Source organism: Anomaloglossus baeobatrachus, chromosome 5 (assembly GCF_048569485.1).
Source record: "Anomaloglossus baeobatrachus isolate aAnoBae1 chromosome 5, aAnoBae1.hap1, whole genome shotgun sequence".
Lineage (NCBI taxonomy): Eukaryota > Metazoa > Chordata > Amphibia > Anura > Aromobatidae > Anomaloglossus > Anomaloglossus baeobatrachus.
The window spans coordinates 123,713,453-123,727,818 of record NC_134357.1 but is presented as its reverse complement, the minus strand read 5'-3'; the positions used below and the strand labels follow the sequence as shown (position 1 = coordinate 123,727,818).

Below are 14,366 nucleotides of genomic sequence, written 5' to 3'. Positions count from 1 at the left end.
TGCTCGTTACGAGTACTGAGCATGGTAGTGCTCACTCATCACTAGTTACTACATTGATTTTATATATGAAATGCATAAATTTTGATCTATATATATCAAAGTACAATAAACCTTGCCAAAAATGACACTTGAATATCACAAATGTTTGTGTATTTGTTTATTCATTCATTGAGTTTGTTCAGTTATTATCTCTGAATTTTTAGAACATTTTTCACTTTTGTTTGTTTTTTCTATTTTTGTCGTCCCTGATTCCTGCCATTGATGTTTACTGTGGAATTTGCTTGGATGTTAAGGACTTTATTGATTTCAGGAGAGGATTCTGATTTTACGGTGGGATTATATTCCATGACTCTTCTGCTTTTCAGTAATTGCTGATCTCCTCTGCGGTGAAAGCGAGGATTGGTGCGCGTGCTACTTATGTAACACAGGGTGCAGTCAAAATGTTGGAAGTTGAAAAACACGTTTGCTCAAGTGAAGAACTTAAAAACTATTAAATTTTTTTGTTTTTTGTCCCCCAGGTGCCTGACGTTTGGAAGATGCTCTGTAAAAGGCTGAGACTTTGTGAAGTCACTTTATCTGGGGAACAACTTGCTATTTTGGACATCAAGTCTGTGCTTTAAAGGCATGTATTTATCGGTGGGAAGGAACCTTGAGGATCATGGAGAGCTTTCAAGACCATGTCACATTAGAGCAGCCATCAACGTCAGTAAAGTGATCACTGCAGTGGATTACTCGAGCTGCAAGAAAGTATGATCGCGATTTGAATCCATCGGGGTTAAAGCTGAAGATGATCTCCTGCCCGTCCCCGACCATCCCAGATATTGTTTAATCCCATCTGTTTGAAGAGTTTACCGTCTTCCGTGTCATTTTTTTTCCCTCCGAACGCCTTCTCCAAAGGCTGCTGTTTATTGTGGGAGGTGAGGATTGCCAGACTTGGCAGCACACCACAAAACAATGCAGCTCAGTAATTAAATGACGCAACCCCTTTGCATTTTTTTTCCTTCTCTCATATAAACCTCTCAGCTGCTTGGGATTTCCATTTATAAAGGAGCTGGGCTGGGATGAGCATCTTCTAGAGCTTGGATTTCTAAAAGCTTTTATTAGGAGTGTCTTGGAATTGGAAAAGAAAAGCAAAACAAACAAAAGATTCCTTTGGTATCGTGCTGCAACCTGCTGAAGTTCTGTGTACTCCCCCTTACACTTCACAGGGGGCACTCGTCATGGGAGGATTTGGTGCGCCGTGTGAGTAGGAGTCGCTTCCAGCTTTTTTTCCCTTCGTTCTTGCTTTGCTTCACTCTTTTCGAGAGATCTGGAAAGAATTAAGACTGATCCATTTGCTGCGCTGGACTCGGCTGGACACTTACCCCGGACAGCTAATAGAAAAATCTGCGTTTTATTTCCTATTGGTTTCCCTGGAGAGTTTTCTTTATTAAGTCGTTCACATCTAACAAGTTTTCCCTTGATTTCAGCAATTCCGTGTACTCCGGCATCAGCATTACTTGTAGACTTGGCTCTTTCTTATGGGTGGAACTGAAAGGAACATTTCTCTATTTATTTGCTCTTTCTGACCTTTTTGTTTTTAGATTTTTAATTCTTTTGGATCCCCGGGTCTGTTATCGTGGGTTAAATTCCTGTTTGCTTTTATTTATTTGCATTTATTTTTTGCACTGCACCTAATGATGTCTTGGAAGAGAAATTATTTTTCTACGGGTCGCGGAGGAGTACAGGAGATGTTTACACCACGCAATTCCATATCTATTGCCCCAAGCAAGGGTCTGATTAATGAGCCAGGACAAAATAGCTGCTTCCTCAACAGTGCGCTGCAGGTAAGCGGATTATGGGCTTCTTATGTTACATGCTTTTCACAACTTTTAACCTTTTACATGAGACTGTTGACAAGTGATACCCGTAGCAATATGTAGCTAATATGGGTTTCTTAGCTCATTCCCTATTTAAAGGGGTAGTTCACCACTTTGCAATAGTGGCCACATCCCTGTAAAACTGATAGGGAAGGCTTTTTCTAAATTCCTTGTTCAGCCAATTCTGCCTCTGAGCGGCGCTATTGTGTTCCGCTCATCCCCCATCGCATGACTCCCCCCTTCCCTCCTCACCCCAGGCTCCGTGACCTCTGAGAGGCGGTGATTTCACGTCAACTTCCAGTTGACGTGACCTCACCGAGATGGCCCCAATCTCCCTGAGTGAGTGGGCTGTGGGTGGTGTTTGCTCATTACAGCCAAGCATGTCACACAGTCTCTCCTTCACTGCAGAGCTCTGCAAGTAGGAGCGATGCTGGGCTGTGACAAGCTGCGACACTCTGCCCACAGTCCAGTCACTCAAGGAGATTGGGGCCATCTTGGTGATCTCAGATCAATTGGAAGTTGACGTCACATCACACTCTGAGGTCACAGAACCCGGGGGTAGTGGGGGGGGGGGTCACTTCATGGGGATAAGTGGAGTGCGATAGCGCCACTCAGAGGTAGAGAAGGCTGAGCAAGGTATTTAGAAAAAGCCCTCCCTATCGGGTTTCAGAGATGTGACGACTATTGCAAAGTAGTGAACCACCTCCTTAATGGCTTAGTAAAATTTCCATAGAAACAGTTATTTGTTTTTCTTGCTCTAATGTCGATAAACACACACGTATTCTCTAGATCATCTACTCATTTTCTTAGCTGTAAAAATCTTGTTCTCCAACAAACTGTCTCCGTTTCCAAAGTGAAGTGGCCACAAAGACGACAAAAGTGAATTAAGATTTGAGTGGAAGAGCATAAATTTCTTCTTTAAGGATTCTGTGAAAGAATTGGTTGTCATCCTACTTTTTATTTATATATTTATTTTTATTATTTTACTTGTTACTGTAGCTTAAAACCATACTTTAGATTTTTATTTTACAGGTAGATTGTCCACAAGGATTTGCTTATATTTTTATCCAAAGCTTTTACCTCTTCTAGAGCTTCTAAAGGCCCTTTCACATTTCGTTATTACCTACGTTCACTGGTCCAGTCGAAGCGTTCGTCTGAATCCCCTGCAAAATGGGTTTTGGACGCATGCGCCGACGGGGCCATTGACTATAATGGAGCAGATGGAGTCACTGTGTGCTCTGTCTTGCACCATTTTCAGGCGTATACGCTTTCTGCAGGTGGACACTCAGATGCAGTCTACTACGTCTGGGTGTCCGTGTGCAGAATGCGCAAGACAGTGCACACAGTGACTCGGTCTGCACTATTATGGCCAATGGCCCCGTTTTGCGGGGGGGGGGGGGGACTGGGCTTTGGACGGAGGCCCCAACGAGACCAGTGAGCATAGGTAATATTGCAGTGTGAAAGCAGCTCAATTAGCTATCAAGCTATCAGCAGAGGATGGGTCTCAGACTATATCCGTTTGGACACTGGTCATTATGACAACTGCCAACATCATAGTAGCCATAAAAAGCCAGTGCTCCTACTCTGTGGGGGAAAGGATGATAAGTATGACCTCCTATAAAAGGCCAAAGATTATGGTGTTCCAATAATAACAGCTTCACGTATCTACAGGATAGGTGATCAGTTTCTAATAAATAGGTGTCTAACTGCTGGGACCCTTACCAGTCACGAGTACAAGGGTCCCCAAGTCCTCTCTGTGTGTATAGAGTAGTAGTGCGCGTGAATGACCACCGCTCCATTCACTGTCTATTGGACTGATGGTAGTAGCTGAGTATAGCCCAGTGAGTGTGGTCCCACTACCACACAATTCACACAGGGTCCTCAGGAATCCCCCATCTTCGTGATTCATATGAAGATTAATACAATGGAAAACTGAAGTATAATAATATTAATTTATTTCTATAGCGCCAACATATTCCGCGGCACTTTACAATTCATGTAAGGGCTCTTTCAGACGTCTGTGCAACATTGTCCGAGCACAGACCAAAATGCACGGTCTGGCCGCGGCTCTCCCGACCAGAGTGGGACCTCTTCTTCATATGTTTCTACGAGGCTGTCACGCTCAGTCCATGCACAGACCACAATGTAAGACTGGCTGGGGGTCTCCTCACCTGAGCGTGACAGCCTGATATATGAAGCTACCGCGCTCTGGTCGGGAGAGCCGCAGCCAGTCCATGAATTCTGGTCTCTGCATGGACCGTCTTGTACGAATGACTGAAAGAGCCATAGGAACTTTATCCTTCTGTGACAGTTTAGGAAATGGCTCCAGGTGAAACAAATGACAACGAAAAATGAAGCCCATAATTGTCAATGGATAAACGAGTAGGTGATTAGGACAATGATTTCCTGTGTTTGCAGTAAAAAAAAACCCCAAAAACCCAAAAACTGTACAATCATCATGTTCTTGATGCCTAATTCTCCCCACTCACCTCGCCAATTAGTAAATCCCTTATTATTTAGGTAAAAAATCAAGCGTAAAATCGCAATATCATCCTATAGATGGCGATGTTCGCAATGTGCAATAGTTGCTGATGATTGTAATATCATTCGATTGTTGTAAAACCAGATCTTTCAGCTTCCTTAAAAAATATTGCTTGTCGGCATAAAATGTCACCTTAAGCTGTAATACACGCTTTTATGAGCGAGCAGCGACTTTCCATCGACCACTCCAGCGATCTTTCGAGCTAGCGTTTGCCTTTCTAATAATGAGCTTGTATGCACGATAGCGACGCAATAAGTAATCGCTCATCAATCGCTATGGTTAAAAAAAGAAATCCTACTGTCTAATTACACCGTACTTTTTAAATTCTATGACTAAATAGCCTTATTTCTAATACTGTGTATAATCCTTATGAAAATGGATTAGCCAAGAGGCAGAAAACAAATGCTTAAAACTAATTCCAATTTGGGGTTGATAAGATGGTAAAATGATACAATCAAGTTAATGGTGAAGAAGACCCTGGTGGACCTCTCTAGGCTTGCAGAAGATCGATCTTCCTACAAGGTGTTCATCCATCAAGTCGCTATGGCTCAAGATCAAACTGAAGCATGTTGGGGGAGGGGGGGGATAAAAATAAAAAAAAATGGTTCAGATGACTGTTTTAGAAGTAGAAAGTAGGAAAGATGGGCAATCTCTGCCATTTATCATAAAAAAAGTTTTCTGTGTAATACTGGGTTATGAATCTTTTTTTTTTTTTTTATTTTTTTTTATTTTTTTAATTGAGTTGGTTAAAGTTGGATCAGTAAAATGGGAAAGTTTAGTAATGTAACTATGTAAGGTTGTCTTTTGTTAAGGTTTATAACCCAAGCATTAGTGATATTGGTCATTGATCATATAGCTACCACATTTGTGGACACACATGACTAGACCATAGGAAAAAATGATAGGACTTGATTTTCCTGGATCATGAAGGTGGTGACTTCCACCAGCTATGGTGGTCTCGGGCTTACGCACCATATATGTGGGGGTACTTACACTGTCCTTATTTACTTCTAATAGGCTCATAGGTCCTAGATTAGAGATTTCTTTGCTTTTCGACAACATCGTGAATGTAGCTCCTAAAATGAGTGAAAGGTTATTAATCTGACTTGTCTGCTTGATGGTAGCGCTGAGATTCACGGGAACTGTAAAAACTGGTTGTAGAATAACACATTGATTGTAAAGCCATTGTATCCCTTGGTCTTGGATGTCCTGGATCTGGAAGGCATTTGTGTGCTATAATAACAGTAATTGCTAGCATATAATAAAGAAATATATGTGCAGCTTTAAGGGCTAATCATATAAGCGTTCAGTAATCTGTGCAGTAAAGCTCATAATTACCAAAGATTGTCAGCCGTACTGACTGTACCTGATATTCCAGTAATAGACTCCCAGATTATTTACTATAATTGTCCTCTTAACTACCGGCGTCAACAGGATTGTTCGGAGATGTTAGATGGACTATGTCGGTGTTTCTTATCCAGCTGTTTGTAAAATCTGTCTGCTCCATAGATCAGGGCAGTAGATCTCTATAGGAGAGGGCCAGAGCAGGGCGCAGCTGTGTGGGGGACCGGACATGATTGTGACGGGTGGGTGGAGGCTGGAGGAGGTGATAGGTCAGGTTCAGGTCAGTAAGAAAATGTTTTCTAGAGGGAAACTAATTGAGAGAGGTCTTAGGAGGAGGAGGCTGATTAGTGAGGAAACTACACACCAGGGGCTGACTGGCTCCTGGAGTAAGATTGAGGGGTCATGTTTTTGTGTTTCTGTGCTGGAGACAAGTGCGGCTGAGTGACCCAACTCAGGGAATATTACTGATTTCTTGCATCTCAAAGAGGATCTCAAACTAGATCAAGCTTTGTAGTGGGGCTGTAACAAGTCTTAGGCTATGTGCCCACGGGAGTTTGTACCTGTGTGGCTATATCTGCAGGGTCTTTATATCTGCAGGTACATCCGCAGGTTTCCCGCAGCTGCTCGCTGGAATCCGCAGCTATTTTTAGCTGCGGTAGTGCAGCAAAATAGCTGCGGTAAACCTTCGGCCGTTTGTGCGACTTACCTGCGGAAGTCCCGGTCTCTATCTCTATAGTAGAGGGCAGGGATTTCCGCAGGTAATTCCGCAGAAATAATTGACATGCAATTACGTGCAGCTGTGGGACATCCGCAGCATATTCTGCAGCCGCACGTATCTGCAGCATGGACACACACTCCCCATGTCCCATAGGAAAACATGGGGAGTGTCTGTACATTCTGAAACCTGCAGATTTATCTGGAAAATCCGCGGATTTTTCGCAGATAAATCCGCAGGTTTAATCTCCCATGGGCACATAGCCTTAGGCAATTTCTTTTCCTTATAAATAATTCCATCACTTGAACAATAATAAGGAAATTCTGAAACGTGATCTGTTGGGGGCTGTGAGGACTGGAGTGGAGTAACACGGGTCTATACAATGCTGTATGTAGAGAGCTCTGTATGGGTGTTCCTTGACGTTTGTGGCTATTTTGTCCTCCATGATTTGGTGAGACTATCTGTGATATGAGCGCTTCTCTTCTGTCATATGAATTGGATTAGCAAAGCCAAACTGCTTTGAGATAATGGTATGGACGGATGGCTGGGGTACCACGAGCAGCTTCACCAGAGGCAGCCCTCCGATTACTACAGAGGAATAGCAGAGATATCAAGCTCTGGTTTAGGCCAGTGGTTGTGATGTAATCTCTTCACAGACCTTCTTAGGTGGTTACGGAAGTCAACTCTAGGCCTCAAGGCCCGCCAACAGATAATGTTTTTAGGATTACTTTATAATTCCACTGGTGACCATTCCATCAGTTTGAAATACTAATTAAAGCATCCTTTGCAATATTCAAGAAACCCTGAAAACATGATTTGTTGGTGGGCCTTGAGGCCTAGAGTTGAGGCAAACTGGGTTGGGGGGATTCCTGCTTCTGGTTCATTGACTTGGTAGTGACCTTGAGGTGCGGCTTTCAGTTTATTAAGAGACCAAGATCTTTAGGAACACCATGCTGCTTCAAGCAAGAATATGCCACATGTGCATGAAGCCATAGTCCCAGGATCTGCAACCTTAGGCACTCCAGCTGTTGTGAAGCTACAATTCCTAGCATTCTGTAAAAGTCTTTAGGCGGTTATACTACAGTCAGGGCATGTGAGGTGTCGGTGTCACAACTGGAGTGGCAAAGGCTGCTGATCCCTGCACTAGTCTGTCCTGCTTATTCAAGCATTGAAAGAGGAGAAATGCCAATGAAGGGCAAAGTAAATGCTTTTACCGGAACCAGTAGTTGTCTTTTTCTCCATGAAATGTCATTTGCCAGCAGATAAGTCGGCAGATTTGCAAGATGCGGTCCTTGCAGAAGGCTTGTAAGGTTGTCTGGGGAATCTGCTGTCTCCGCTAGACAAGAGGAATTTTTATATTCCGCATTCTTCCTATGTCAGGTGTTCTGTAGGAGGTTGTGCAGGTATTGGTGTATTGTGTACACATGTAACTGGCATCTTTGGTTGCGGTGTATAGTTAGAAGAGCTGTGCATCACAGGGTAATGGCGTGTATTGTGGCTGACAGAGTTAATGTGGATGATTGTAATTCCTGCAATAGATATTGACTTCTGGTTCGGAAAGTACATCTGGTTCCTTTCCCCCTGCATTACATCTGCTGCACTACTTGGTCCTGAGCGGCTTTAGGTTGAATGCAAGGACGACTGTTAAGCACGTGTCGCTGGTCCAGAGTAGCATTGCCAATTCATTGTCTCACTTCCAGTCGAATAACAACACACACAAAACAAGGAAATTAAAGGCAAATTGGACATTAATTTCTCACACAACTCCAAAAATGGGTCGGACACAATTATTGGCACCTTTCCAAAATTGTGGGTAAAAAAAACTTTCAACCTTGTGATGCTCATTCAAACTTGTCTGTGGCAAGTAACAGGTGTGGGCAATAAGAAAATCCCACCTGAAACCAGAGGAAAAGGGGAGAATTGCATTGTGTGTTTGTGGGTGCAACACTATAAGCATGGAGAACAGAAAAAGAAGAAAACTGAGGACTTGAGAACCAAAATTGTTGAAAAATATCAACAAAATAAAGTTTGAAACTATGTCCAATTTGCTTTTTTTTTTTCTTTCTTTTTTTGTGGTTTTCCAATACACACAAATTAACGTGTATAACAAAACATGAGTAACTGCAATAATTATAGGAGACAAATACTTCATTTACTGGAACAGTGTCCAGGGTGCCAACACTTTTGTCCTTGACTGTGTGTAATTCTGCAGAATAAAATTTCACTGTTCAGACACAGGAGAGTTAGGCTATGTTCACACAGTCCATCTTTTCTAACTTTAAAGATTCAGCGTTTTTGGCCCCAAAAAATGAACAAAAAACGCACTTGCATCAAAAATGCATCAGAAAACGCATACATTTTTGCCGCGTTTTTACTGTATTTTGCCCAGTGCGTTTTTTTAAATCTAATCTATTGACTGGAGGGGCTCAAAACGCTGGCAAAATGCTAAAAGAATTGACCTGCTGCATCTTCAAAAACGCAGCCAAAAAGATGCACTGTGCGGACAACAAAATAGAAATCTCATAGACTTTGCTGGGGGAAGGAAATGCATGCATTTAGGTGCATCTTTGTGACCTCAAAAACGCAATAAAAGATGCACTGTGTGAACATAGCCTTAGAAGGTGCATAAAATGTCTCATCAGAATCGAGAAATCCACATGCATTATGTTTTATTTTAAAGTGAACCTGTCAGGTGTAATATGCATCCAGGACCACGAGCAGTTCTGGGTACATATTATTAATCCCTGCCTAACCGTCCCTGTTTACAGGCATAGATAAAGTGATCTTTAGAAAAAGTATTTCTAAAGATCTTTTATCTTATGCTAATGATCGCAGGGACTAGTCCCAAGGGCATTCTATCCCCCGACTAGTCCACCCTCTTAGCATGTTGGCACTCGCACAGGGGTGTACTAACATGCTATTCAGCATCACCAGCTGTGCCGCGTGTACCTGTGTTTGCTGGGAACGCTCTTCTGAATACCTGTCACGGTCAGTAGGCTTCTCTGAAGTCTGGATGCGTACATCGGCTTCATACTGCGAATGACCGGAAGTGCCCGGCATTCAGAAGAGCGTTCTCAGTGAGCACAGGTACACGCGGCACCGCTGGTGATGCTGAATTGAATAGCATGTTAGTACACCCCTGTGGGCGTGCAAACATCCTAAGGCCTAAGCCACACGGCATGAAAATCTGAGCGAGTGGAATGTGATAAAACATCGCATTCCACTCAGACCAGTATTACTCTGTGACAGCACCCATGAGTAGAGTTGAGCGCGGTTCGTGGTTCGTGGTTCTCCAGTTCGCGGCTCGAGTGATTTTGGGGCATGTTCTAGATCGAACTAGAACTCGAGCTTTTTGCAAAAGCTCGGTAGTTCTAGAAACGTTCGAGAACGGTTCTAGCAGCCAAAAAACAGCTAAATCATAGCTTGGTTTCTGCTGTAATAGTGTAAGTCACTCTGTGAATCAAACTATTATCACATTTCAGTGTATAGTGTGCGTGAACAGCGCCTTCAGATCACTGCTGTTTCTATAATGGCGATCGCCATTTTTTTTTTTTTTTTTTCTTGTCTTCCTTCCCTAAGCGCGCGCGTCTTGTGGGGCGGGCCAGCATGTCAGCCAATCCCAGACACACACACAGCTAAGTGGACTTTGAGCCAGAGAAGCAACGGCATGTGTGATAGGATCTGCATGTCACATGTCCCTGCATTATAAAACCGGACATTTTCTTCACGGACGCCATTATCTGCCTTCTGCGTCTTTGGTGTCAGACATCACTGTCGCAGCTCCGTCTTCCTGAGTCCTATAGCCGATACAGCTGTATGCGCTGCATACACAGCGTTAGACAGCTTAGGGAGAGCACTTTATAGCAGTCCTTTTAAGGGCTCCAACCGGCAGGGTCAGAGAGCCATAGGTGACAGGTCCTGCAAACAGCAACAGCGTCTGTGTAGCCCAGGTCAGGGATTTCCTACCTGCATTTCACCATTAGGAGGGAATAGAAAGGCAGTCTTCCATTCCTCTACCCAGAGCACCACAATCCTGCCACTGTACCCTCTTGTCCTCTGCACACTCCAACTGATAACTAAGCCATTATACTAGCAAACACTCAGTGTACCTAGTGGCATCCTATACGTGGCTATTGGACTTTGCTATAGTCCCACTAGTGCAAAGACATTTGCAGAGCGCGTCTGCCTGCATTGCACACTACAACTCATTCTAACCAAGCCATTATACTAGCAAACACTCAGTGTACCTAGTGGCATCCTATACGTGGCTATTGGACTTTGCTATAGTCCCACTAGTGCAAAGACATTTGCAGAGCGCGTCTGCCTGCGTTGCACACTACAACTCATTCTAACCAAGCCATTATACTAGCAAACACTCAGTGTACCTAGTGGCATCCTATACGTGGCTATTGGACTTTGCTATAGTCCCACTAGTGCAAAGACATTTGCAGAGCGCGTCTGCCTGCGTTGCACACTACAACTCATTCTAACCAAGCCATTATACTAGCAAACACTCAGTGTACCTAGTGGCATCCTATACGTGGCTATTGGACTTTGCTATAGTCCCACTAGTGCAAAGACATTTGCAGAGCGCGTCTGCCTGCGTTGCACACTACAACTCATTCTAACCAAGCCATTATACTAGCAAACACTCAGTGTACCTAGTGGCATCCTATACGTGGCTATTGGACTTTGCTATAGTCCCACTAGTGCAAAGACATTTGCAGAGCGCGTCTGCCTGCGTTGCACACTACAACTCATTCTAACCAAGCCATTATACTAGCAAACACTCAGTGTACCTAGTGGCATCCTATACGTGGCTATTGGACTTTGCTATAGTCCCACTAGTGCAAAGACATTTGCAGAGCGCGTCTGCCTGCGTTGCACACTACAACTCATTCTAACCAAGCCATTATACTAGCAAACACTCAGTGTACCTAGTGGCATCCTATACGTGGCTATTGGACTTTGCTATAGTCCCACTAGTGCAAAGACATTTGCAGAGCGCGTCTGCCTGCGTTGCACACTACAACTCATTCTAACCAAGCCATTATACTAGCAAACACTCAGTGTACCTAGTGGCATCCTATACGTGGCTATTGGACTTTGCTATAGTCCCACTAGTGCAAAGACATTTGCAGAGCGCGTCTGCCTGCGTTGCACACTACAACTCATTCTAACCAAGCCATTATACTAGCAAACACTCAGTGTACCTAGTGGCATCCTATACGTGGCTATTGGACTTTGCTATAGTCCCACTAGTGCAAAGACATTTGCAGAGCGCGTCTGCCTGCGTTGCACACTACAACTCATTCTAACCAAGCCATTATACTAGCAAACACTCAGTGTACCTAGTGGCATCCTATACGTGGCTATTGGACTTTGCTATAGTCCCACTAGTGCAAAGACATTTGCAGAGCGCGTCTGCCTGCGTTGCACACTACAACTCATTCTAACCAAGCCATTATACTAGCAAACACTCAGTGTACCTAGTGGCATCCTATACGTGGCTATTGGACTTTGCTATAGTCCCACTAGTGCAAAGACATTTGCAGCACGTCTGCCTGCGTTGCACACTCCAACTAATTATAACTAAGTTGCATTGTCAGGGATATTTATTCTTTATTATTCTGCTGTTAATAAAGCTAGACCACCACTGCAATCTTCACCACCTCTCAATTTTTACTACCACATTTTCAGTCCACAATCTTGTCGCAATCAACATGAGTGGCAAAATGACAGATGCTGGTGGAAAGGGGAAGAGGCGTGGTGGAAAAGGCAAAAAAGGTTTTGTCCGTGGGGAAGGTGGCAAAGCTCCATTATCATCTGCTGAAGATAGACCATCTACCAGCAAAAGTAAGATGTCTACTACTTACCGTGGACAATCCGATGTGCTCCCTTTGTTACGGACACGAACAACAGGAACAAAGGTAGATGATGGGCAAAAAAGGAAAATGCTTGAATGGATCTCAAGTGGTCCAACAAGTGCCCTCTCTGCCACTTCAAGTACCGCATCCAAAAAACACCAGTCCTCTGAGTTGTCATCCCAATCAAACTTGCTTTCTCCCAGCTCTGAAGTCTCCATCAGCCCTGCACAGTATGGTGGAACTGAGATGGCTGAGTCTGCAGAGCTGTTCAGTCACACTATAGCCTGGGAATCAGAGGTCTGCTCCCAAGCTACAGTGAGTACAGAACAGGAAATGGTCTGCAGTGATGCCCAGAACCTTTGTGACTCAGATTCAGGCCGTGAGGACCAAGTTTCTGAGCATAATGTTGACCCTTTGTCACAAACTGTAACACCTGTGGTTATAGACAATGAGGAACATACTGATGAAGATGAGACGCAGATACCCGATTGGGATGACAACTTAAATATTCCGTCAGGGCAAGAAGAGGCTCGGTCTGAGGGGGAGGGGAGTGCAAACACAACAATTGATGATGACGTTCTAGATCCCACCTACTGTCAACCCCCAGTCAGGCACTCGAGGAGGTCAACAGAGGCGGTGGAGGAGGATGCAACCGACGACGAAGTTACCTTGCGCCTTCCTGGACAGAGTCGGAGCACTGGTAGCACGTCTACAACTGCATCCTCAGCCACCACTCTGCCTATGAGCATTATTCGGGGTGGATCAACAGGTCGCATGGCCTCTAAGCCTTGCCTAGCCTGGTCCTTTTTTCACATCGAAAAAGATCGCCCAACTCATGTGATATGTAACATTTGTCATGATTCTGTTAGTAGAGGTCAAAACCTCAGCAGTTTGACAACTTCTTCCATGAATCGTCACATGACTAAATATCATAAGTCCCGGTGGGAAGCTCACCGTGCTGCAATGCGGCCTAGTGGAGCGAACCATCCACCGCCCGCCCCTTCCACTGCATCCGCGCGCTCTTCATCTTCTAGGACTGTGGGGACAGCTGCCACACCTGTTTTTCCACGCAAAACTTCCACCACTGTAACCGCAACAGGCAGTTTGCTTGTAAGGTCGTCAGTTGGTTTGGAAGGGGAAACAAGTGAGTGTGTACAGCTCTCTCAGACATCGATAGCACCAACGTTGGATGAAGGCAACATCATGTCTCCGCCTGCACTTTCCTCACAAACCTGCATTTTTCAAGGGACACCCTACTCAACACCGTCTACACACAGCAGCCAGATCTCTGTCCCTCAGATGTGGTCAAATAAAAGGCCACTTCCTCCGACCCATGACAAAGCTAAGAGGTTGACTCTATCCCTCTGTAAGCTGTTGGCTACCGAAATGCTGCCTTTCCGCCTAGTGGACACACAGGATTTTAGAGACCTTATGTCTGTCGCTGTGCCCCAGTACCAGATGCCTAGTCGCCACTACTTCTCTAAGAAAGGTGTGCCCGCGCTACACCAGCATGTCGCACACAACATCACCGCTTCCTTGAGAAACTCTGTGTGTGAACGGGTGCATTTCACCACCGATACTTGGACCAGTAAGCATGGACAGGGACGTTACATGTCGCTGACTGGGCACTGGGTAACTATGGTGATAGATGGTGAAGGGTCTGCTGCACAAGTCTTGCCGTCCCCACGACTTGTGTGTCAATCCTCTGTCTGTCCAAGTTCCGCCACTGCTTCTGCATCCTCCACCTCATCTGGGTCCTCCACCTCCGCCCCAAGCCTGCCTGGTCAGGCCACCAGCGTTCTCACTGCGCAGAAGGAATCACGCACCCCTCATTACTATGCTGGCAGCAGAGCGCAACGGCATCAGGCGGTCTTTAGCTTGACATGTCTTGGTAATAAGAGTCACACAGCTGAGGAGTTGTGGTCAGCTTTGCGGTCCGAGTTTAATAAATGGTTGTCTCCACTCAAACTGCAGCCTGGTAAGGCCGTGTGCGACAATGCTGCAAACCTGGGTGCGGCACTTCGCCTGGGCAAGGTGAC

At 44.7% G+C, this 14,366-nt stretch overlaps 1 protein-coding gene across 5 annotated transcripts in view; it reads left to right on the top strand.

The window, feature by feature from the left end:
• The window catches only part of USP54 (ubiquitin specific peptidase 54), a 183,206-nt gene that overhangs the window by 49,020 nt on the left and 119,820 nt on the right, over positions 1 to 14,366 (top strand). For all 5 annotated transcript variants that reach the window (XM_075348835.1, XM_075348832.1, XM_075348834.1 and 2 more), the window contains exon 2: positions 519 to 1,826. In XM_075348835.1, the coding sequence (XP_075204950.1) occupies positions 1,677 to 1,826 (150 nt within the window). In that variant the 5' untranslated portion in view covers positions 519 to 1,676. The remainder of the gene's footprint in view (positions 1 to 518; positions 1,827 to 14,366) is intronic.